General features: G+C 37.3%; 3 protein-coding genes across 7 annotated transcripts; 2 read left to right on the forward strand and 1 right to left on the reverse strand.

Annotated features, from left to right (window-relative positions):
• Positions 1-3,871: 3,871 nt before the first annotated feature.
• Positions 3,872-13,851, forward strand: ddi2 (DNA-damage inducible protein 2). Of its 2 annotated transcripts, XM_053499056.1 has the most exons (10): positions 3,872-4,317; positions 4,896-5,022; positions 6,327-6,575; positions 6,671-6,797; positions 7,123-7,250; positions 7,457-7,585; positions 8,373-8,476; positions 8,568-8,760; positions 9,896-9,946; positions 10,883-11,102. In XM_053499056.1, exons 1-9 carry the CDS (start codon positions 4,180-4,182, stop codon positions 9,904-9,906), a joined length of 1,206 nt encoding a protein of 401 aa, XP_053355031.1. In that variant the 5' UTR covers positions 3,872-4,179; the 3' UTR covers positions 9,907-9,946; positions 10,883-11,102. The 2 variants fall into 2 exon arrangements, with proteins under 2 accessions (XP_053355031.1, XP_053355030.1); XM_053499055.1 differs by lacking the exons at positions 3,872-4,317; positions 4,896-5,022; positions 6,327-6,575; ... (3 more) ...; positions 8,373-8,476; positions 8,568-8,760 and having other exon boundaries at positions 8,773-9,946; positions 10,883-13,851.
• A 1,243-nt stretch (positions 13,852-15,094) lies between these two features.
• Positions 15,095-20,956, forward strand: si:ch73-15b2.5 (rho guanine nucleotide exchange factor 19). 2 transcript variants are annotated; one of them, XM_053499574.1, is made up of 12 exons: positions 15,095-15,380; positions 15,512-15,682; positions 16,539-16,609; positions 16,690-16,946; positions 17,018-17,178; positions 17,273-17,395; positions 17,526-17,655; positions 18,129-18,203; positions 18,430-18,522; positions 18,600-18,754; positions 20,577-20,741; positions 20,843-20,956. In XM_053499574.1, the coding sequence occupies exons 1-12, from the start codon at positions 15,328-15,330 to the stop codon at positions 20,913-20,915; spliced, it is 1,527 nt and encodes a 508-aa protein (XP_053355549.1). In that variant the 5' UTR covers positions 15,095-15,327; the 3' UTR covers positions 20,916-20,956. The 2 variants fall into 2 exon arrangements, with proteins under 2 accessions (XP_053355549.1, XP_053355548.1); XM_053499573.1 differs by having other exon boundaries at positions 15,096-15,380; positions 17,273-17,425.
• tomm6 (translocase of outer mitochondrial membrane 6 homolog (yeast)) lies at positions 20,906-23,235 on the reverse strand. Of its 3 annotated transcripts, none has more exons than XM_053499577.1 (4): positions 23,148-23,235; positions 22,934-23,049; positions 22,363-22,478; positions 20,906-21,205 (listed from the first exon to the last, which is right to left on the reverse strand). In XM_053499577.1, the coding sequence occupies exons 1-3, from the start codon at positions 23,148-23,150 to the stop codon at positions 22,382-22,384; spliced, it is 216 nt and encodes a 71-aa protein (XP_053355552.1). In that variant the 5' UTR covers positions 23,151-23,235; the 3' UTR covers positions 20,906-21,205; positions 22,363-22,381. The 3 variants fall into 3 exon arrangements, with proteins under 3 accessions (XP_053355552.1, XP_053355553.1, XP_053355554.1); XM_053499578.1 differs by having other exon boundaries at positions 22,347-22,478; XM_053499579.1 differs by having other exon boundaries at positions 23,128-23,150.
• Positions 23,236-23,241: the final 6 nt, after the last annotated feature.

The raw sequence follows: 23,241 nt of genomic DNA on the forward strand, positions 1-23,241 counted from the left end.
ATAGCTCGGTTTTATTCAGATATTACTGAATGACTAGTATGTCAAGCATGTGTTAGCAATGATCATAAATAGAATGCCCATTAAAAAGAAAAAAAATATGCATGCGCACATACACAAATCTACCCTAAAACTTTATATAAGGGGATGCAAATTACTGCTGTATTTGAACTCCTACAGATAATAAAATGCTTTTTTTTTTCATAAAAGCTGTACTGGTCAGTTGTACACTTTGTGTACTAGTGGTGTGAAAAACTATTTGCCCCCTTCCTGATTTCTTATTCTTTTGCATGTTTGTCACACTTAAATGTTTCTGCTTATCAAAAACCGTTATCTATCAGTCAAGATAACATAATTGAACACAAAATGCAGTTTTTAAATGATGGTTTTTATTATTTAGGGAGAGAAAAAATCCAAACCTACATGGCCCTGTGTGAAAAAGTGATTGCCCCCCTTGTTAAAAAATAACTGTGGTTTAGCACACCTGAGTTCAATTTCTGTAGTCACCCACAGGCCTGATTACTGCCACACCTGTTTCAATCAAGAAATCACTTAAATAGGAGCTACCTGACACAGAGAAGTAGACCAAAAGCACCTCAAAAGCTAGACATCATGCCAAGAGCCAAAGAAATTCAGGAACAAATGAGAACAAAAGTAATTGAGATCTATCAGTCTGGTAAAGCTTATAAAGCCATTTCTAAAGCTTTGGGACTCCAGCGAACCACAGTGAGAGCCATTATCCACAAATGGCAAAAACATGGAACAGTAGTGAACCTTCCCAGGAGTGGCCGGCCGACCAAAATTACCCCAAGAGTGCAGAGACAACTCATCCGAGAGGCCACAAAAGACCCCAGGACAACATCTAAAGAACTGCAGGCCTCACTTGCCTCAATTAAGGTCAGTGTTCATGACTCCACCATAAGAAAGAGACTGGGCAAAAACGGCCTGCATGGCAGATTTCCAAGGTGCAAACCACTTTTAAGCAAAAAGAACATTAAGGCTTGTCTGCTAAAAAACATCTTAATGATTGCCAAGACTTTTGGGAAAATACCTTGTGGACGGACGAGACAAAAGTTGAACTTTTTGGAAGGTGCGTGTCCCGTTACATCTGGCGTAAAAGTAACGCAGCATTTCAGAAAAAGAACATCATACCAACAGTAAAATATGGTGGTGGTAGTGTGATGGTCTGGGGTTGTTTTGCTGCTTCAGGACCTGGAAGGCTTGCTGTGATAGATGGAACCATGAATTCTACTGTCTACCAAAAAATCCTGAAGGAGAATGTCCGGCCATCTGTTCGTCAACTCAAGCTGAAGCGATCTTGGGTGCTGCAGCAGAACAATGACCCAAAACACACCAGCAAATACACCTCTGAATGGCTGAAGAAAAACAAAATGAAGACTTTGGAGTGGCCTAGTCAAAGTCCTGACCTGAATCCTATTGAGATGTTGTGGCATGACCTTAAAAAGGCGGTTCATGCTAGAAAACCCTCAAATAAAGCTGAATTACAACAATTCTGCAAAGATGAGTGGGCCAAAATTCCTTCAGAGCGCTGTAAAAGACTTGTTGCAAGTTATCGCAAACGCTTGATTGCAGTTATTGCTGCAGGTTCAGGGGGCAATTACTTTTTCACACAGGTTTGGATTTTTTTTTTCCCTAAATAATAAAAAACATCATTTAAAAACTGCATTTTGTGTTTACTTGTGTTATCTTTGACTGATAGTTAAATGTGTTTGATGATCAGAAACATTTTGTGTGACAAACATGCGAAAGAATAAGAAATCAGGAAGGGGGCAAATAGTTTTTCACACCACTGTATATTATTAAGACAATATTTTTAGGGCAAAGACAGAGACAACATTGTTTAATGCAAAACATCTAAAAAAATGTCTGTAATTATAATGGACTCTTAACATAATAGTAGCCCATTTTATCTGTTCTTTTTTTTTTAGGATGCCTATATTCACATTTTAGTAGCCATCTACTTCACATCATTCATTTGCAGATAATATATGGGGTGAAGAAATAACTTTTTGTTCTTAAATTCGTGGGTGATACAGTGATCTCAATGAGATGTGATCTCAATGAGAGCAGGAAGCTCTTATACAGTCTGTTCTGTATGTGTATTTGAGATTCACAGTCAAGTAATCCAAACCCTGGTTGTACATCAGCTAAAATGTTGAGGAAATGCGCCATCTTGTGGCGGATCGAACACACTTTAACTCCTAACGCAAACAAACGTTGGGCTATTCAATGTTGCCAAATTAGCGACTTTTCAGACCGCCTTGACGACTTTTTTTTTCTTTAAAAGAAAGCGCCTAGCGATAAAGCTAGCGACTTTCCAAATGTCGCCAGTACTGTCCTGTACGCGCGAGGTCTTGCTTTCCAGGTACAGTTACTCATCTCCCTGTGTCTGCTCTGAGCAGTGAGCGCTAGCTCCGGCTGAAAGGAGCAGCATATTCCCGCGACCGCACGGCAGCTGACATAGATGTGTGAATGAGCTGCGCATGTGCAAACGGTGTTGCCACGGACCAATCACTTACCGGCTTCTCCTTTGCTTGAAATAAAACTATTTAATTTGACTGTTACTTCTTATTTTTTTTATTTATTTTTTCTTCTGATGCGCTTATATTACTCACTGTTACGGAGCTTAAGTTCATTCCAGTTTCTGAACTCGTCTGAGATCGTTTACTGAGCTACATCTGATTGACTGTACGTGATTCTACTTACTTATACAAAACTTTATTAAACTCATATACACATAAAAACTTGTATACGTATAATATAAATTTAAATCACTTAATTAAAGATATACAAAAAATAAAATACCAATAATAAAATATAAATACAGTATATAATACAAATATAAAAACATGCACAATAAAAATATAAATATAAATACACAGCTAAAATATTACACACGTTTGAAATACGTCATCAATATGCAAATATACGCATGATGTCATCTAGCGACATTTAGCGACTTTTCGAGCAGACTTTAGCTACTTTCCATTAAAAATAGTTGGCAACACTGGGGCTATTAGTACTTTAAAGTATTTTAAGTAGGTGAGTACAAAGGTTCGTACTCCCCATGAATTTTTATTTTAAGCATTTCTTTAATATTGGTATGTAAGTAACAAAAACCTATATAATTTCATTACGAATAAATGAAATATAGGTGCATTCTATAACAGGATAATCCCAAACAAAAGGTCAAATCAAACCATGCCATGACCATAATATTTTTAAAGAAGTGAAATTATTGTTAACAGATCAGTTCAGTTCAGCTCTTGTAAATATATGCGCATATTTATTAATAAGATGTATTTGTAAATTAAATGCTGTATATGTCCATAAACCAAATAAATATATAACACATATATAATATAATATAATATAATATAATATAATATAATATAATATATGATTAAAATGAGTGTAATATATGAAGTGTTAAAATGCGTAAATGTGTAAATAATTGAATATACACTTTACATGTATGTAATGTAATTTAAAATAATCAGCTTTTTTTTGCCAGTTTATTTTGCTTTTGCATGCTGCTATAATTATATAATAGCATATAGCATGAATGTAAATCGTGCAATGTTTTTTATCAAAAAATGTATTTTGGAACGAACAAAAGATATTTAAATACTAATATAGCCTACATAATTCATTCTTATTCCTACAAGTGTGCTTTGTGGGACCAAAATTATTGCTTTGTGATATAAATCATTACAGGTGAAGTAAATGTGCTTTGGCCTCTTAGTACTCGTGCGTGGTGTTTTACTTCCGGTTTCACGACGACGTTATTCGCTGCACAGGTTGTCTGATCTGCACGTAATCGGAAGAGACATCATATGATACATTATGGCCTATAGATCGGCGATCTTACACGGTCGCGTGAAATCGCACACTGTCGTGTTTCCGTTGAGTTGGTGCTCATACTGAAAGCAGGTGGATTCTGTGTGTATATGCGCAAAAAACAGCTTTTAAAGTAAAGCACACCGCGGTTGGTGTCCATGTGGATACTGAGTGTTGGGTTAGAAGATACGCGTAAAGCGGCGAGTGTGATTGTGTGTGTGTGAGTGAGTGAGAGCGCGAGAGAGAGAAAGAGAGAGAGCGCGCGCGCCGCTGAATCAGCACTCTGGTGGTGTCTCGCGCTTTGCGGTGATAGACTTCACGATGCTGCTGACGGTGTTTTGCGCGCTGGGAGACCGCGGTGAGACCACTTTCGCACTCGAGGTCTCCCCAGAGCTTGAACTCAGGGATTTTTTGGCCCTTTGTGAACTCGAATCAGGAATCCCCGCAGGAGAGATTCAGGTAAAACGTGTGTAGTAAAGTCAGTAAAGGTGTAGCAGTTTAGCAGGCAGCTAACTTAGCTGTGGCTTGGTTGTAGTTTGTACAGTACGGTTAGCAGTTAGCTCACACACCACGGACCCGGTGTTTGAGGCTATTTATAGTTCTGAAGAAGCTAATTCAGGATTAATCCTTTCTACTCTTTTCGTTTTTCTGTTTTTTAAACTATAGTACATTTCTGAAATGTTTGCTGCTTTATTTTGGTTGGGTGTAAAATTAAACCAGTATGCTAGTTAGCCTGGTATCCTGGTTACCCAGCTGAGCTAGTAACGTTAACCTGCTGAACAAGCGCGTTGTTTACAAACAAACAGTAAACAGCTGGGTGCTTTGTAGGTCAATGGTAAAGTTAATGATTAAAAGAATACTCTTAAATTATAACAGAAACTGGCGAAAATATTTTTTGTTTTTTCTTCTGCACTGTTTTACTTTCGGTTTGATTATGCTTTTTGGTTAAAAATAAAACAGGCGCAGAATCCGTTTGTGTGTATCCTTTTTGTGTAAATGTGTAACTCTAAAGTCTTTGTTGTTATTGTTTCCTGCAGATCTCATATGCGGAGCAGCCTCTGAGAGACCTCACCCGAGCCCTGGGGACTTTCGGCCTGAAGGATGGAGATGTGGTGGTTTTGAGACAGGCTGAGAGAAAGCCAGCGCCTCAGCCACCCTTTCCAGGTAACTTTGTTCATCTTTTATACCGCTTATCCTGTACTGGGTCACGGAAAGCCTGATGTCAGTCCATTGCAGGCCACATATGCTCATACGCACAATTGCTCACCACGGGCAATATAGAAATCCCAATTAGCCCAATCTGCATGCGTTTTGACTAATCTAATCCTCAACCCTCGAGGTATGAGGCCACAACGCCAACCACTACACCACCACATGCTGGTGCAGACATGCTGGTTCTTTTGCTGAAATGTTTTTCTGATTTATGTATTGAAGTAAAAATCCACTCCTATTAACTTGTTATCCATTCTGTAACACAATTGTGACTTGATTCAGTTGTTGGATACTTTACAAAGGATATTTAAAGTTCTTTAAATGCTGTAAACATATTTGTGGAGGACTACTGATCGGAAGGTCTTAGGTTCATGTCCCAACACTGTCAAGCTTGCCCTGTTGGACCCTTGAGCAAGGCCCTTAACCCCCAACTGCTCATATTTGAGACATTTAACTGTTTCCTATGAATATAAAGGTGTGCCGGAAGGTGACTCTATCAGAATTTTAACATAGCCCACTCAGTGTGCCTTTAGTGAAGCAGAGCTTTAGGAATTAAAACTTTAACTTGAGAGAGCTGGACTATTTATCTGTTCACTTGTACACTCTTCTTAAAAAGATCACATTCCAAAGATTCAGCTTTCGTGTTAACACCATCATCCATGCCATTATGATTGTCATTTTGTAGTTCACTCTCTAGGCCTCTGCTGTAACTCAGCACGAGTATGTCACATCACTGGGCTGCACTCTGGAAAGTAAAATTCTTTGATTCTTGTGTTGCATTTCCCCAAAGCTGGACATCACAGGCTCCCAATGAGGCGGAAAAAAACTCGTACTCTTTTGTTTGCTGGAGTTAATAGCTAAAATGACCTTTACTCCTATATGTGAGATACATAAAACAAATGGTATGTTTAAACTCTGTTCAGTGTGTTTCTTTTTGTGTTATGTTAAGTCATGTGATAATTAGTCCTTGCATTAATCTAGACAGTCAATGAGTTAGTTAGACTGATGGATTATCTTCCTTACTTTTTGCTTTTGTGAAGAAAAAAAATAGAAGATAGCAACAGATAAAATCTCAGTCATGGCAATGTTTTCAGCCATTTTTAAGTTATTCAAAAATAATAAAATTATTTCTGTAAAGACAATGTGTAATTTTCATGGTGGACAAGCTTGGAATTACTATAATCCTGATAGCATATAAAAGACAACATTAGACATGAATTTTTTAAATGTTTTTTTTGTTTTTTTTTCCTCTCCAGGGCTGCCCCGTATTGATTTTAGCTCCATCTCAGTTCCCGGCACTTCCTCAAACCATCGTTCCACTACACAGCCTCAAAATCCTAGGGCTACGCCCCAAGCACCCAATGCCACCTCCCCTGCTTTATCTCCTCAGGGACTGGATAATCCAGCCTTGTTACGAGATATGTTGCTCGCCAATCCACATGAGCTGTCGCTGCTTAAGGAACGCAACCCACCTCTGGCTGAGGCCCTGTTGAGCGGTGATCTCGGTGAGTACAGATGATTACAGAGAGCCGAAGGGGGCCTGTAATTATCGTGGTCAGTAAATGTTTATGACATTCTTCTACTACTATCTCTGTTTCAGAACGCTTCATGAAAGTGCTACAGGAGCAGCAGCAGGATCGAGCCAAAAGAGAACAGGAGAGAATCAGACTGCTCACTTCTGACCCTTTTGACCTGGAAGCTCAGGCCAAGATTGAGGAGGACATCAGGTACAACACCGGGTTGGGGTGTATGTGTTCATAATGTGTCGTAAAGCTTTCCAGTGCTATAAAATGAATATTCAGTCTGTTTAAAGGCATAGTAATATGTCAGTGTCATATTTTAAATAAATTTAAATATATGAGCCTAATATAAAAATAATTTTAATAACCTAATTGTAGTTTAAATTAAAGTACATGCTGTGTCTTTAACATAATAAAGTAAATTTGATTTGTAAATCAAATACATTTATGAAATGACCATATATGGTGTGAATGTGTGTAAACATTTTCGGTCAGCCATAGGTAAATATTTACATTCATTTTATGATCTCAGGCAACATAATATCGAAGAAAACATGACAATTGCTATGGAAGAGGCACCGGAGAGTTTTGGCCAGGTGGTCATGCTCTACATCAACTGCAAGGTTAATGGACACCCTGTGAAAGCCTTTGTGGACTCGGGTAAATTAGTGGTCATCTATACACACAGATGAGTCTACTTAACCCTGCTTTCTCACTACTAAACAAGTCCCTTATGTGGCTTGAAGTTTATCACTTTTATATTTGTTTCTGTACAATGATACTATGATGTAAAAGTAGAAAATGCACATATATTTGTAAATTAAAAAAAAATATTGTAACTGAACATGTTTGTTTTTTTATTGCAGGAGCCCAAATGACCATCATGAGTCAAGCCTGTGCAGAACGTTGCAACATCATGCGCCTGGTAGACCGGCGCTGGGCAGGGATTGCTAAGGGTGTTGGCACACAAAAGATCATTGGCAGAGTACATTTGGGTATAGTTCAGTTTCAATAGATGTGTAAACATTTTGTTCTATTAAATTTTATGAAGTAATTATTTCTGGAAAGATTACAATGCCAGAAATAACCTGCATTTATTACAGAAAAATGTATTTCCAGTAACTTTCCTTTTTTTTTTTTTTTTTGGCACATTTGTATGGATGAAATAAAAAGTGTTGACATTCAACTTTTGTGTAAATTTTAACAATATTAATGGTGTAGTTAGTTATATATACGTTTTTTTTTTAATGCTTGGATGAATACTTAAATTGCATTGTGATTGCTGAATTTCAAATCTATTAGGATGGTGCACAGATACAAATATATGAAAATTGTGTCACTGTCCAAATATTTAGAGACCTAACTATGTATGCCTAAAATGTAATTTAAAAAAAAAAAATTTTGTGCAGTGTTTCAGCTTTTGGCCTAAAAACAACGCTAATAATAAACTTTTAATCTAGTTAATTTGTAATCAGAACATTTACCCACTGAAATAATTTTTTCCTTCAAAACCTATTAAGTTACCAGTACTTAAAAGAAACATGAATGTTGGAGCGTTATGGTTTTGTTTGGATGTTCGCATGTGTTTTATTAGTAGTAGTAGTAGTATTTTAACGTGTGCGTCAAAACTAACTAAAAACAACTTCATGGTGTACTGTAGTTTAGTTAACAGAATTATTTGCAGTGTACTGTTTTGTACACTGCATTCTGTCCTTTTCTTTGTATTGTTTATTTGTGTGGCATTAAAGTTTATGTTGGATTTTGTGTTCTTGTGTGCTACAGCTCAGGTACAGATTGAAGGGGATTTCCTGCCTTGTTCCTTTTCCATTTTGGAGGATCAGCCTATGGACATGTTGCTAGGCCTTGACATGCTGAAGAGACACCAGGTTTGCTATTACAATCGGAAATGTATTTATTTATTTTTTTTACACGCTTGGAATAAAAATGTTTATATTTTGGCTTTTTTTTTTTTTGCAGTGCTCTATTGACCTTAAGAAGAATGTGCTGCTGATCGGCACGACAGGGACCGAGACACGCTTCCTTCCTGAGGGTGAGCTGCCTGACTGTGCCAGGCTTGCGTACGGGCCAGAAATGCGAGAAGACAGTCGACCAGAGGAGATTGCAGATCAAGAGCTTGCAGAGGCATTACAAAGATCCATACAGGACAGCGGTGAGCTGCATGCATAGAGATATCAATTAGAAACTGCTACAGTAATATAGACTAACTAATTGGCATTAAATGACTGTAGAATACAGATAGCTGCAGTACAGTCAGAGAAGATTGCCTTGGTTTAAAAAGAGCTGTGTTGTAAATTGTTAAATAGGAGTTTTATTCTTTTTTATTATTATTGATCATGTGTAGCAAAGCAAAGACTATCTTGCATATAAAAATAATTTATTTGCAGGATGGTTGCATTATACTGTGCCCTCCAGAGATAATGTCACCCTTTGTGGGGGAAAAAAAGAACAACCACAAGGACATTACAACACCAATAATAATTATAACTTAAGACCAAATTTAAACACCAAAGTAACTAAATGTTATTGACTTGCGCAAATAGAATACATTGGCATTTAAAGATAGGATTATAGGGCCATAAGGGTATGTTTTATGTACATCTTAAATTTTAAAATAAATTTTACATTTGTGCAAAGCATTTGATAATTTGAGATGTATAGTTAATTATATTTTTATATATAACTAATATTTTAGGTTTCTTAACTTTTTCTAATTTTAAAGAATGGATATAATAATTCTTTTGGGTACTGTAGATACAAATATAAAATGGTAATTTCATTTGAAAGGGTTATTTTGGGATTGGTTTTAAAATGGCTTGGTTTGTTAAGCATGCTTTTGGATTGTTTGCTGTGCAGCACGAGTAATGTTTCCAGCTCATCAAGTGATGTACAGTGTGGGAGAATGTATTCCGTACAGTGATATTAATAAAACTTAAACTACCACGACAGAATCTCTGTGTAAACCCTGATGCTGCCCAAAGGAAGAATGCTTACATATAATTTTGGCACCATAACATGAAATTAATGTTTTGTTGCATGTCTGTGTAATCACTGTCTCAACTAAAACATTTTAGATAATTTTGATATGACATTGTAACGTGTTCGTAAAAACAAGAAGTGTGTGAACGCTGCTTGGGGTCACACTGTACAAACACATTCTTGGATTTTATTCAACACACTTTCTCCCTTTTTCTCTCGGTCTCCTTTTTGTCTGTGGATGTGTGTGATTCCTAATTTTCTGCCTCCTGTTGCATGCCATGTGTGGTGTGTGCTCTAACCATGTGCAGGACAACACTGATGCGTTGGACAGACAGCTGAACAGGGCTCTGCCTACCCAGGTACAACAGCTACACATGGCCAGAGGACCAGTTTTATTATTCAAAATATTACATGCATATTCTCATAAACACCTTGGTTGCTAAGTGAGATAATAAAAAGTAATTGCCAAAAGAAGTGTTTTGTTTTCCCTGCATACATTCCTTAAATTTAAGAAAGTGTTTATAGCAGCCTTGTTGTCCAACTAGTGTAACAAATTTTAAATACATTACATCATTTGTTATATTACGTATAATATGGATCTGATTTTTTAAATCTACATATTAACACATTTAATTTTAAAACCAGTTGTGCAAGATACTCCTGATATTTTGTCGATATGACAGTTGATTTTATTAGCTAAGTAAGTTAAAAAATGTCACCTAGCGAGGACAATATTTTGTTTAATGGTATTTAGCTTTGATTGTGGCCAATTCGCGTGTGAAAATTATTTCTCGTATGATGCACCATTTGGTTTTTTTTTTAGCCAGGCAGTATTGGCGGAAAAAAATTAAATAAGTTATTTTAAAAATAAAAAAATATTATTTTTGTTTAATTTATTTATTTATTTTAAATCAACTCATTTCATTTTGTCTGCCATATAAGGTTTAAATGTTTTTTTATTTGTAGAATTCGGTTAGTTTTATTTAAGTGCTGTTTTTCTTTCTTTTTTTTTGTCTTTGACGCTTACAGCATATTTACATTAAATAAAATTTTATATGCAGTGAACCTTACATTAGTAAATCAGAGTAAAGAGCTGGTCATTTTATTTAAGACAATATTGTTTGGTGTGTGCAACAATCTGTAAGTGCTAAGTATAATTAAGCAAAATGTAACCTATGCCTGTTTACAATTCCATGCATGGTTTGCTATGTATGTTAACTCTCTTGCATGCTTTTATAGTGGTGTAATGAAATTTCCTATATGTAACTGTATCACTGTCTTGTCTTCCTTTCTAGAAACTGCAGATGGAAAAACTACCTCACCACAGTCCCCACCACTCCCAGTTTACGATTCTGATCATACACCAATCACCTCCTCATCTTCCACAAGTTCTAGAAGTTTTACACTAGACCGCTCCAAGTCTGCTCCAGCCTCCATTAGCCAGAGCCTGCCTTCAGAGGCATCATTCAGTCCATCTCAAACCCAGGGAGAAACACTTCATCCATCTGACCCTGAGGGCATGACTGAACTCCCAACATCTGCTTCAGCCCTGGGCTTAAAAGTGGAAGAAAATCCTCCCCATGGGCAGGTTGATGGTTTCCAACCTCAGTCAACCTCATCACCCTATCTTCCTGCTCAGGAACCATTTTCTAGTACTGTGTCAAATGACAATAAAGGGACTCAATTTGTACTTTGTAAAAAGTCTGTGGCAGATTTAGATGAAGGGGAAGGGATTATCTTACAAGAAACTGAAGGACCGGAATCCCAGACTGGCTCCCAAAATGAGGAAGTAGACATGGCAGATTCTTTTGATCCAAACATAATTAGTATTCATGTTCCGGAGGACGTCCAAGAAAAAGATCATGGCAACATAATGAAAGATATTAAAAATGAGCAAACAGATCAAATTTCAGAGTTGATGAATCAACACAGCCTTCCAGGTCCATCTAGATCATCTAAAGAATCTTTTGTCCATTTAGAACTTGAGAAGAACATGGAAACTAGGCTTGTCTCAAAGAGTGAAATGACTTTGGAAAGGGACCAGTCAGAGAACAGCAGTAGCCCTTCTCTGGCTCAAGCCCTGAAAGAACTTCACAAGCTTTTGATGTCTAACAGTAATGCTCAGACTTGTGCCTGGAGCCCTTTATCTGCCACTCATACCACCACCCCAAGACCAGACACTGATGAGGTGGACAATAATCAAACAGGAAATGATTGTGCAGACGTCAACCCAAATTATATTTCCTCATCTCACACTGCCATAACCCACAAAACAATGTTTGCCAACTCTGAATTTGATGCTTTAGAAGAGGATAGCACATTTGAAGGACTGACAGTAAGCTCTCAAAGACAAGAAGGCAATGAGACTAATGGGTTCGCAAATATACACACTGAGGAAGATATTACACAGTGTCCTGAGGGAAATGAAGTTGATGAAAATGGGGAGGGCCTTTTGTTGGGGCCAGAAAAGGCACTACCAGCTGAACCATCTCTGCAGCAGCCCTTGTCTGTAGCAGTTGGCCCTTCAACAGACAGTGACAACCTTGTGCCTGAAGAGTCCTCGTATCCATCAATACCAAGTCCCGGGTTGGCTCTTTCAGACCCCATCCAGCCTTCCACACTAATGTTATCAGGACAGTACCCTGCAGAGCACATTCAGAGGATTGAAGCAGCAGGGTTCTCATCCCGAGAGGCAGCTGAAGCACTTGAACAGGCTGAAGGCAGTGTGGAACTTGCCTTACTGGTGCTGCTGGCTAGGAAGATCACTGTGCCCACGTAAATTCACCATAGCTTTCAATCTAAACTTTTATTGTGTGCTCTTCTCTTTGATGCCCTTTTTCCTTTACTTGTGCTTAGTTTTGTTTGTCATATAAATCAGTTTATATGTCTCCGTATCCATAATAAGCTTTGGAAGACACTGTCTAGGCCATTTGCAAGAATAATAGCGATTGATGAAGTTTTTCTGTCCCCCCCAATCCCGCTGATGTTGTTGTTTTTTTTTTTTGTTTTGTTTTTTCCTAAAGGGTTACTGCTTTTAACTACTGTCTGGTTCAAGTAGGTTTGCATAGTGTTATTGATGGTTATTAATGTGTAACTTGCTCTTTTGACATGCAAATACATAAAAAACATTTTATTTAATCCCTCAAATTAGAGTGGCTATGAAGCTTAACAGTAAATAGTATTTTATTAAATTTGATAGTTTTATGTCTCCTTTTTTTCACCAGTATTTTCTAACCACAGTGGATATCCAGGCCTTGCTCTTTAAATTAAATTGGGTGATTATAAAATATTTTAAAGCGTTTAATAAATCAGTTTCATCTGTCCTAGGATTTCACTGTTTCAACCTAAACAGAAAAAATATTGTATATTAATAAAATAATGTTCTTAGTAATAAAGACAGGTCCCCAGAGGCATGTTAAGCCTAAAGCCGAGATTTTAAAATATGCTGGTGAATCATCATGGGTATTGCAGGATAAAACATACATTGACTTAAACCATGTCTGGGAAGTTGTGGCAGCCACTAGCTGGAACACCTTTGCTGATTTCGCAATAATTACCAAATACTGTAATATCTTTAATTATCTGCTCATTTTATATTTGCCAATCCTGTATAACTTGACCATTGTGTTTTAAAATGTTTAAGTTGATTGCCTTCAGACTTTGTAAACCTTGTATACTCCCCAGTGTTTGTTAGTGATGAAAACATTTTCATTAGTATTTCTTTTCCCCTAGTTCCCCAAGATGACAGTATTTTTTATTTTAATTTTTTTTTAATACGAATGTGAAATTATTAGTGGTGAAAGGGAGAGAAGTAATATCAGGACATCAGGAAACTTGTGTGAGTCACATTTCATCTCCAGTCATCCATCTTTTACTTTTCAGGGATTTTGAGATGCTATTTTGTTGGTATGAAACATAATCTTAGCATAGTATGGTGTGAAACTCTAAAATAAAATAAAAAATACAATTAAATAGTAGGGACTGGAGGTCTGTTTGGATTTCATTATTGTTTGTCTTACAAACACATAATTACATGACATTTGCTGATTTTGTGTACCATTTTAATTCTTTTTTTTTTTTCATGACTCTGATAATGTTTGGTGGAAATCCAGGCTGCTCTGTCTAGCTGTCTTGATTCACATGTATAACCTTTGTCATTTTTTTAAGGTTGTCTTTGACTCAGCTGTGTTCAAAATTTGGATGATTTAGTTTTAACTTGTATACAATTTAAAAGCCAAATAAAGGAAAATGTGTTTGTTTATAATTACAACGTGCAAGTGTGTTTGATTGTGTAATAGTAATTATTAGATCCAGCAAGGTAGTGCATTAAAATCCATCTGGTAGTAGAACTTGTATTTAACTTAAAATTTATGTATTTGGATAGCAGCATGGTGGCTTAGTGGTTAGTACTGTCACCTCGAACCTCCAGGAAGGGGCTTCCCGACTTCCGTCTGTATGCATGGAGTTAGCATGTTCTTCCCGTGCTTGGTGGGTTTCCTCTGGGTGCTCCAGTTGTCTCGCACAGTCCAAAGACATCCGGATTAGGCAAATTGTGTTTGTGTGTATGTAAGCAATGGATCGGCACCCTGCCTTGTGCCTAAAATCTCCCAGGATAGGCTCTAGGCCCCTGTTATACTTTACAAGATAAACTGTATAAAAGATAAATTAATATATGTATATATTTGGCTTAAATCGTTTTTTGAGTAATTTTGTTTTGAAATGAAATAATACACATATGCACATACAGTATACAAATTATTTTTATTCTGAAATGGGCACAACTTGTAGGATTCTCATAAAGCTGTAAATGTTGCCTGGTATTCATTTGGGCAAATTGGAAATGCATAAAAATTTAAATGAATCAGCCACAACATTATTGTTAGGCATTTACAGCACGAGTGTCAACTTTATGTAACTTAGAAATCAAGTAATATTTTAGCAATGATTTGTCAGATTTTTTGCACTTATGTTGGCATTCAGTTGTTACGTTCAAACTGTGACCTCCACTTAACTTACAAAGAAACTGGAGACACTTTACGTCTCTGTTTTGTAGAATGTTACTGTTTATTTGTTTCTTTTTTTTTACTTGTCGTGTCAGCCATGATTCTTCCTAAAATAATAGCGATATTTAATCACGTGACTAAGTGCGACTTTCGGGAACGTTCCGTGGGGGGAACCCTGCATATATATATATATATATATATATATATATATATAATAAGGCATACATTTTGTCGCATAATGCATATACATAATATGTGATAAGGCGATTGCAGTTTAATTAGCATTGATTGAACTGATTACACATTTATTGTGATTTTTTGAGGTTATAAACCGAACGCATCCCGAACAGACAGGATTATGGGAGATCAATCAAGCAGTGAGTCACACCCGAGGAGTGAAATCTCCACCAGACGAGGAGGGGGTTTGCTGTAAGTGAGTAGTCAGGAGTGGTCTGAAGTCCAGCTTTACGGTGTGAGACTGTATGCTAGGTTTTATTCAGTCAGCCTCAATAAACCAGACCCGCCTGTGTGGACGGAGTTAGCAGAAAAGCGCAGAAAACCGAATCCAAGCTGAATGTCACCACAGTCTTTTTAACCAACTAGTTAATATAAAAGCGTACCCTAACATCACCTCAGCGTTGTATCTGAGCTACTTCGACAAAGACGAAACATTTACACTTTATCCTCCTTCCTAGGCCCACAGCCTCGCTTTAGTTTGTGACTCTGCTCGGCCTGCGATGGATGAACACCAGTTTAACACAACTCTGGAGGAAAACAGAAGTGTTTTTGGGTAGATTGTTTACTTTGTAATAGCTATTTCTGTTTATACTTCCGTCTACTATTTGTTGGGTTTTATTAGACATGAACATGAACATGAGTAGTTAAGAGGCCAGACCGGGCTTTTGTTTCCTCCACACGCAGCGCCTCAGGTGGGATCGCTGAGGCTCTGAGGTCGGTGGCCCGAGCGGAATCCTGGAGCTTTCACCGCGTCTATCTCCAGACTGCATCACTCCTCAGTGTAGAGGACCAAAACCCCATTCTCACTCAGGCAGATTCCCCTGTCCTGTCCAGGGGACGAGATGAGGACCAAGGGTAAGAAGCTTCATGGTGATTAAAGTTAAGAAATACATATTTTAGACTGGTAGAATTGAAACTGGCAGATCTGTAACCCAGTTTGTGCTGATGAGCTACAGTCCTTTCTTGATGCGCTGCATAAAAATGTTAGCGTTACATACACATGAATTTTTTTTAAGCTAATAAATGAAAGTGAAATAATTTGATTATGAAGTGTCCCAAAAGTTGTACATATGGGAAATTAAATCTCTCTCTCTTTCTCTTTGCCCACCACAATTTGGACCATAAGCCAGTTATTGTAATGTCTTTTTGAAATCATTTTTGAATAGTGTCATCTGCTCAGTTACTCTCAATATTGCGTAGCATTACAAACATTTCATTTCATTGTCACATTCATGCTACTCTTTACGCAATTACTTTGGTATTTGAACAATTAATATTATTTGCACTGTTACTTTGACACACACAATATTGCATATTAATGGCTGCACTGCAAATAATTTTTTTTCAACTTGCGATTTATATTTATTTATATGCTTCTCATACATCTTGTAGTTTTATTTATTTTCTTTAGTAATAAATTTAGTATTAAAATATTCATACAAGTTTGTCTTTTCCTGAAGTGTGTACACATTTCTTTTGATGGCTGTGCATGTGTTTGTTTATGTGTGTGTGTATATATATATATATATATATATATATATATATATATATATATATATTAGTGTATGCGTGTGTGTCATTACCAAGAGAGTTGTGTTGAGAAAATGTATAAATTGACTTTTCAAAAAAAATATTCTGTCCAGCTAAGTCCCCCAACAAACGGGGAAAGAAAATGAGTCAACAAAGTTTAATTGTTGTTATTATTTCAAAGATGTGTGACTGATACTCAGGACAAAATTCAAGAGGAAACATTTGAAGTGAAGTCAAAATACATCCGTGGTTGTAAGTACAAGTTTATTTAAACAGAAAATTGGGAAATACAGTAGTGATTTATATTTGTCATCATTACATTTGCCCTGTAGCAGTACCTCTGTATCAGGAGTACTGGCTAAAATGTATGAAGGCTGAATTACAGAAGGCTCAGCATAAAAAACTGGCAGACATCGTTGAGGCTCGGTATCGATCTGCCGTGCCCTCTTCTGCTGCACCGATCCCACCTTGTGCACCAAGTCCACCAGGACTGCAAGTGGCACCATATGCCCTGTGGCAGCAGCTGCCCGAAGTAAAGAGGCAAAACTTGGTTCACACACTTGCACCCAGAGATGTTCACCGTCAGGAGGTCGGTATTTATTACAGCTATCTTTCTGTAGTTGGCATCAAATGTTTAAAGGATGCTTCTTTCTTCCATAGGCCATGTTTGAACTGATTGTGTCTGAGGCTTCGTATCTGAAAAGTTTGCGACTGGCAGTTGGACTCTTTCAGTCATCATCTCAGCTGAAGCAAACTTTAACTCCAGTGCAGAATCATGTTTTATTTTCCAACTTAAAGGAAGTCTGCAGGGCCAGTGAGGGGTGAGTACAAAGTGTAGATTAAATGATTTACCATGACTGCCTTTCTTTGATGTCAGATATGCCTCACACTAATGGATATCTACTGTACTATTAGATTTCTTCATGATTTGGAGTCTCGACTGGGGATGAATGTGGTGATGTCTAAAGTTGGAGATGTTGTACTAAATCACAAATCAACGTTTCGCAGAGTCTACACGCCCTATGTCACAAACATGATGTATCAAGAGACCCTTATTGAAAAACTTCTGTTCGTTTGTCTCATTCTGTCATCATTTCAGTAAACCTTTTTTATACAAAGCATTATAAATGCATGCATTACTTTGTGTGATGGTGCTGTTGTCGTTTAGACAAGAAAACAGGAAATTCGTGGTGGTTTTAAAGAAGCTTGAAAAGGACCCACTTTGCCAGAGACAGACGCTTAAGTCCTTCCTGATTCTTCCCTTCCAAAGGATAACAAGATTAAGGCTTCTTTTAGAGGTGGGCATTTAAGCAATGTAAAAGTGTAGCATGGTTTAGAAAACCTTATAAACACCAGGGCCCGTATTCACGAAGCTTCTTAGAATTCTCTGAGATCTCCTATCTTAGCCTAAAAAGTCCTAGCTGGGAGTTAGACTAAAAGTGATTTAGGAAACTTCTCAGAGCAACTCTGAGTAAGGAAAGTACAAAAACCGTTATCTTAGTGAGAAGCTGTGGCTGACCTTGTTTTTACAGGAATGATGCAGCAATTCAAGGACCGTGATTGGTTGATTTAAAAAAAATCCTAGATTTAGTCCTAAATTTAAGGGGAAATTCTAAGAAAATGTAATAATTCTAAGACTTTTCTTAGAATTTCATCACTAGGAGCAACTTTAAGGCTTAAGAAGCTTTGTGAATACGGGCCCTGGTGTCATTAGCTGGGCATGAGAGGATTTTGTTGTTGTTGATCTACCAACGTTTTCACACTGGTTCAGAATATCCTTAAAAGAACGGAGGAACACTCCACTGACATTCCAAACCTTAAGAGTGCTATTGAAGCTGTACGGGAGGTAAGCATTAGTCATTTTTTCCATCTATTTTCCATCTGTTATACAGTACCAAAAGCACAATATTAAATTAAATTTATTAATCTGATCTGTGAATTAATTAACTTATCTTCCATTACTACTATGACAGTGAATTGCAGTGGTCCCAAAGCCTATACTGTAATATAATTACAAGGCAGGAACACACCCAGTCCATCACAGCTAATTCATTATATTCTGTGTCATGTAGATAGTAGTGGAGTGTGACAACAATGTTCAGCAAATGAAACGAACAGAGGAACTGGTTAGCTTGGAAAAGCTTGTGGATTTTGCCAGTGTCAAGGTCTGAATTTTGATTCAATGCATTTTTCCTCTTGGAATGTTTGTCCCGCTTGTTTTACATTTCTTGTTTTTCACTAGTCAGTACCTTTAATCGTAAGTGGCCGTTATCTGATTCGAGAGGGACCACTGAAAAAGTTGACTGTGAAGAGTAATCAGACCTCAGGCTCCATGGTCTCACGGACAGACATCTACTTGCATCTCTTCAATGACCTCTTGCTCCTCTCACTCAAGAAGTAAGACTGCTTTGTATCCTGCAATAACTATGAAACACTGTAGGAAAATCAGTTGATTAGTTTGGTTAATGTGATGCTAAGGGCTATTACCAGCTTGAATTTTATTGTTTCCGTATAATAGCATTTGTTTTATTCCTCTTGTAATATTATAAATGTATTTAAAGCATTATAACTCTTGTCTTGCTGAAACACTTCAGTTTAACTCATTGTTAGGTTTAAAATATGTGGCACATATAATGCCTGTCAATTGCCTGTTGCTATACTGTATATACATATAAAATGCACTCACAGAGCACGTTATTAGGACCACAACTCCTCATGGCATGAAATCCACAAGATGATTGAAGCAATCCTCTGACATTCTTATTCATGTGGTCACTTTCCCATTCTTCCACACCCCATCTGGTGACTAGGAAGTTAACTAAATGACACTCATTCAACCAGGTTGAGGTAACATGATGCATTATCATGTTGGAAGTAGCCAGTAGAAGATGGTAAATTTGCAGCCATGAAGGATGAATATTGTCACATAGGGTTGGGGTCAGTGAATGCCAATTAATCATTTAGGCCACATTACACTATCCTGGACTGTTAACAAACTGCAGGTTGGTGGCAAAATTTTAAAAACTGTAAACATTGTGACCATAAATTCTGATTCATGCCAGGCTAAGTATTTCTAGCCTTCAATTGTTCAGTTTTGGTGAGGCTGTCATTTTCTGTTGTAGCCCATCTATCTTAAGGTTCAACCAGCCATTAACATGACATTGACTAGCCTTTCTGGCAGCTATTCTGTTCTATTTTAGCACTCTTCTAGGTAAACTTCAAACTGTTGGTGAAAATCCTTGAGGGATCTGCAGGTATAGAAATAATTCAACCAGCCCAAATCATGCCATGGACATAATCACTAAGAACAAATTTTCCCCGTTCATATTAAGAATGCTAGCTGAAGCTGGTGGCCCATATCTGCATGATTTAATAAGGTGCACTGCTGCCACATAATTGGCTGATTTTAAAGAATGTCATTAAGTATGTGGATACAATGCATATGGGTATATTTGGGAACCTTGGATTGCGAGCATTTTGCAAAATTCATAAATTGTAACTTGTAAATTAGCGATGTGTTAAACGAGTAATAGACATGCACTTTGTCACAACGTGATCACAACTGAGCCAATGGTTCTCTTGGTTGAGCCAGTGGTTCTCTCTGGCGCAGTGCGGGATAATCTGTAGTCATCCCTCACACTCAGTCGCACTCATCCATGTGAGCGTTTATTTTTTATTATAACATTGTGACGGTGTGCGCATACCTGTAAAGCATTTATTTATTTGTCCAAGACTGTTCCTTAGTAACTATACTGATTCAAAAGGAAGAAAAAGGTTAAGAAAGCTGTAGCAGTGCGGGGAATGAGTCTATTTAACGACAATGCAATGTCTCATTTTTCTGTGAAATTCTCAAAAGTAGAGAAAAGCAAGTGTCATTAGAGAGGTTCTTTGTTAAATGTTTTCTGACAGCAGTGATTCTGTTAGTGTGTGAGTCGTCCTATACAGTAGCCCACTTCATCATCCTCGCAATCCAAGGTTACTTGTCTATAAAAAAGCACTCTACAAATGAGTAAATTACCATAGTTATGATTTGAATTGAAGCAGCTACATCTGCCTACTGTTATAAAAAAATTAATCAACCAAATTTGAGAATTCAGCAGCAGGACAATGTATTTAAATGCATGTCGGTGGGAGGTTTATAACAGTAAGTTTGTTTTAATTCTCAGCTAAAATATTGTTCTCTTTGCTCTCTGACATGTACACAATACTAATGCATCAGTGGAAACAGATTCAGCGTGCAAGATCATGCAGTGTTTCCTGCCCACGTTCATGTAGAGGAGTTAAAGACCAAAATGTTGGGTCTGCCATCTGATGCCTTTTTGCTCCATCTCACACAAAATCACTTACGAGCTTCTACTGCTGTTATACTCACTGCACAGACGAGGTAAATTATTTTATGTACTGATTTGATCTATTCAGTGTAGATAAATTACGGGATTGTTTTGGTTAAGTTGTTTAGAAATAATGAATGCCGTTTGTCTGCAGGATTGAAAAAGAAAACTGGCTCCAACTTTTATCTTCAAAGAAAAACACCATGGAAAATACGGAGAATGTTTAAATATTTTTATTAAGTATTTGTAACTTTTATTTAGTCATCTTGTATGACTAAATCTGCTAACATGGCATTGAATGTGAACTTTAAATTAAACATGACAATATTTATACTAAATAAAGTTTGACATTTGTAACAAAGTCAACTGTTCATTTTTTATTTTTTATTTTTATTTTGTATATGAGCTTTAACGATGTTTTATTGGTTGTTTGCTCTTCAATGTCTATTGATCCTATCCTGTCATTGCATCTAGTAGAAAACTTCATTCCTGTTTAGAAGAAATTGGTCCTCTGCTCCTATGGGGTAGGAAAAAAACACATGGACAATTTTTAGCCTTAAGAGACATTTTTGGTGCACAGGTAATGTGCTCTTGGTGTGTATGAACATTTTCTAATGCATAATGTACACTGACATCAAGTAGCGTGCTTAACTAAAGACATCAAGGGGTAGAAGGACCCAAATGTTTAAAACTCTCGGTATAATTGCCTTTTTTTTTTTTTTTTTTACTATTGCAGAAACGCAATGAACAGTTCTTAAAGCATATAAGACTTTCATAGTGATAAGGTGAATGAAGAAAAATGTGTGCTAAATAAATAAATGTATGTGTATACCTGACCTGTATTCAGTATTTTGTTTAGTAAAAAATATTACATTTTATTTTCCCAACCAGCATAAATTTAAAGCATAAAATATAGTTGCAAGCAACAATGAGCTGGCCCAAGCACATGTGCCATTACTGCCACCCGGGCGCACTGCACAACCTGTGCCTTTTGAGCACGCCAAGACTCTGATGTTACTGAATATTGCATAGGTTTAAGGCATCATGGCTGGACGTGTCTTTCTGGCGTCCCAGGGTGGCAATAGCACAGGTGCTTGAGCCCGCTCACAGTAGCTTGCAGATCGGCTCAAGCACCTGCACCATCACCAGCTGTGTGCATCCTACAACCTACTGTATGTGGCTTTGAGCATGTTAAGACCACCAAAAAGCCCTGGTTGCTGATGTCACTCAATGTGGGTTAGGTTCGGTCATAATCGTAATGGCGCAGGTGTTTAATCGTAATGGGCCAGTGTAGGATATGTTTGTGTGTTGTGGTTCTAATATCATTAATGTGCACTTTGCAAATGACCCAAAATATATGACCTGGTATTGAGTTGAGCCCATGATGTGCATAATGACAACTGTTTAGCTCAATAAGATCTAGAAATGTTGTACCAAGTTTTATTTTGTAGTATAAGTGTGTGTGTGTATATATACAGTATATTTAACCACATGTGCAAGAAAAATTTGTGATTTACAGTACAGCATTTTGGAGCATCTGACATTGCAGTGGGTTTTTTTTTCTGATATGTACTATTATACTAAAATACTATTGTTTTCCCATGGAAAATAAAATCCCACATGTGCTTAACTTTGTCAGGACCCACCTCGATTTTTACCTTTATTTATTTTTACCTGCGGGATTTGACTGGGACTATGTGACTGGTTGGGGTGCCATCAGGTCAAAGTCTGACAAATTCCTTGCCACCCAAACTCCTGCTGCAAACAAGCCGAGATTCACGAGAAGATTCCTACAGGAAAGAGATATACGTGAAAGAGAAAAACACACAGAGTTGGGTTCTATTGTTTGTTTTATATCTTGTGTCTGGTATATCTCTATGGATCAGCAAACAAAAAAAAATCTATAATTAATGTCATGGGGTCAGAGGTCATACTCAATTGGCTCCCAATTAATTAACTGCTTATTTATTTATTAGCAAGGCATTTGACTATTAAACAAGGTTATTGTTTTTTGATCAACATACAGTATCTACCACCTGGAACTGCTGAACAGAGCTAGCACTAGGACCTAGAACACTAAATACTGAACAGACACAAACAAGGTCATTCTCATTCATTGAACCAAAAGGCTAGCTACGTCACTAAATAGGCGATGTGATCCCGGCGATTTATTTCACACATGTACACAGGTACATGGGTGTAACTAAGGCAGTTAGGTAGATAAGTAGAAATACCCGAAGATTACCTTCTGAAATCATTTCTGTCGGTGGCAAATCGATATGCAGAGCTAATCCATCCCGCAACGCCGGGAGATCCTGCTTCGCTTTTCTTTCCAGCCCCGGCCATTTTCCCTGGTGATTTCTTTTAAAATAAGACAATAATTAACACAAGCACTTTCAAAAGTACAGCATTATATTAGAGATATTATATCCACTAAACCTTTCAGACTAGGTACACACCATGAGGCGAGCTGAGAGCGTACGGAAACACGTTTGGGACAAAAATATTGTCCCGTCTCGCCGTTTTTGCCAAACCCCAAACGAGATTTGGTTT

The sequence above is a fragment of the Clarias gariepinus genome, chromosome 6 (assembly GCF_024256425.1).
Source record: "Clarias gariepinus isolate MV-2021 ecotype Netherlands chromosome 6, CGAR_prim_01v2, whole genome shotgun sequence".
In the NCBI taxonomy this organism is placed as follows: Eukaryota; Metazoa; Chordata; class Actinopteri; order Siluriformes; family Clariidae; genus Clarias; species Clarias gariepinus.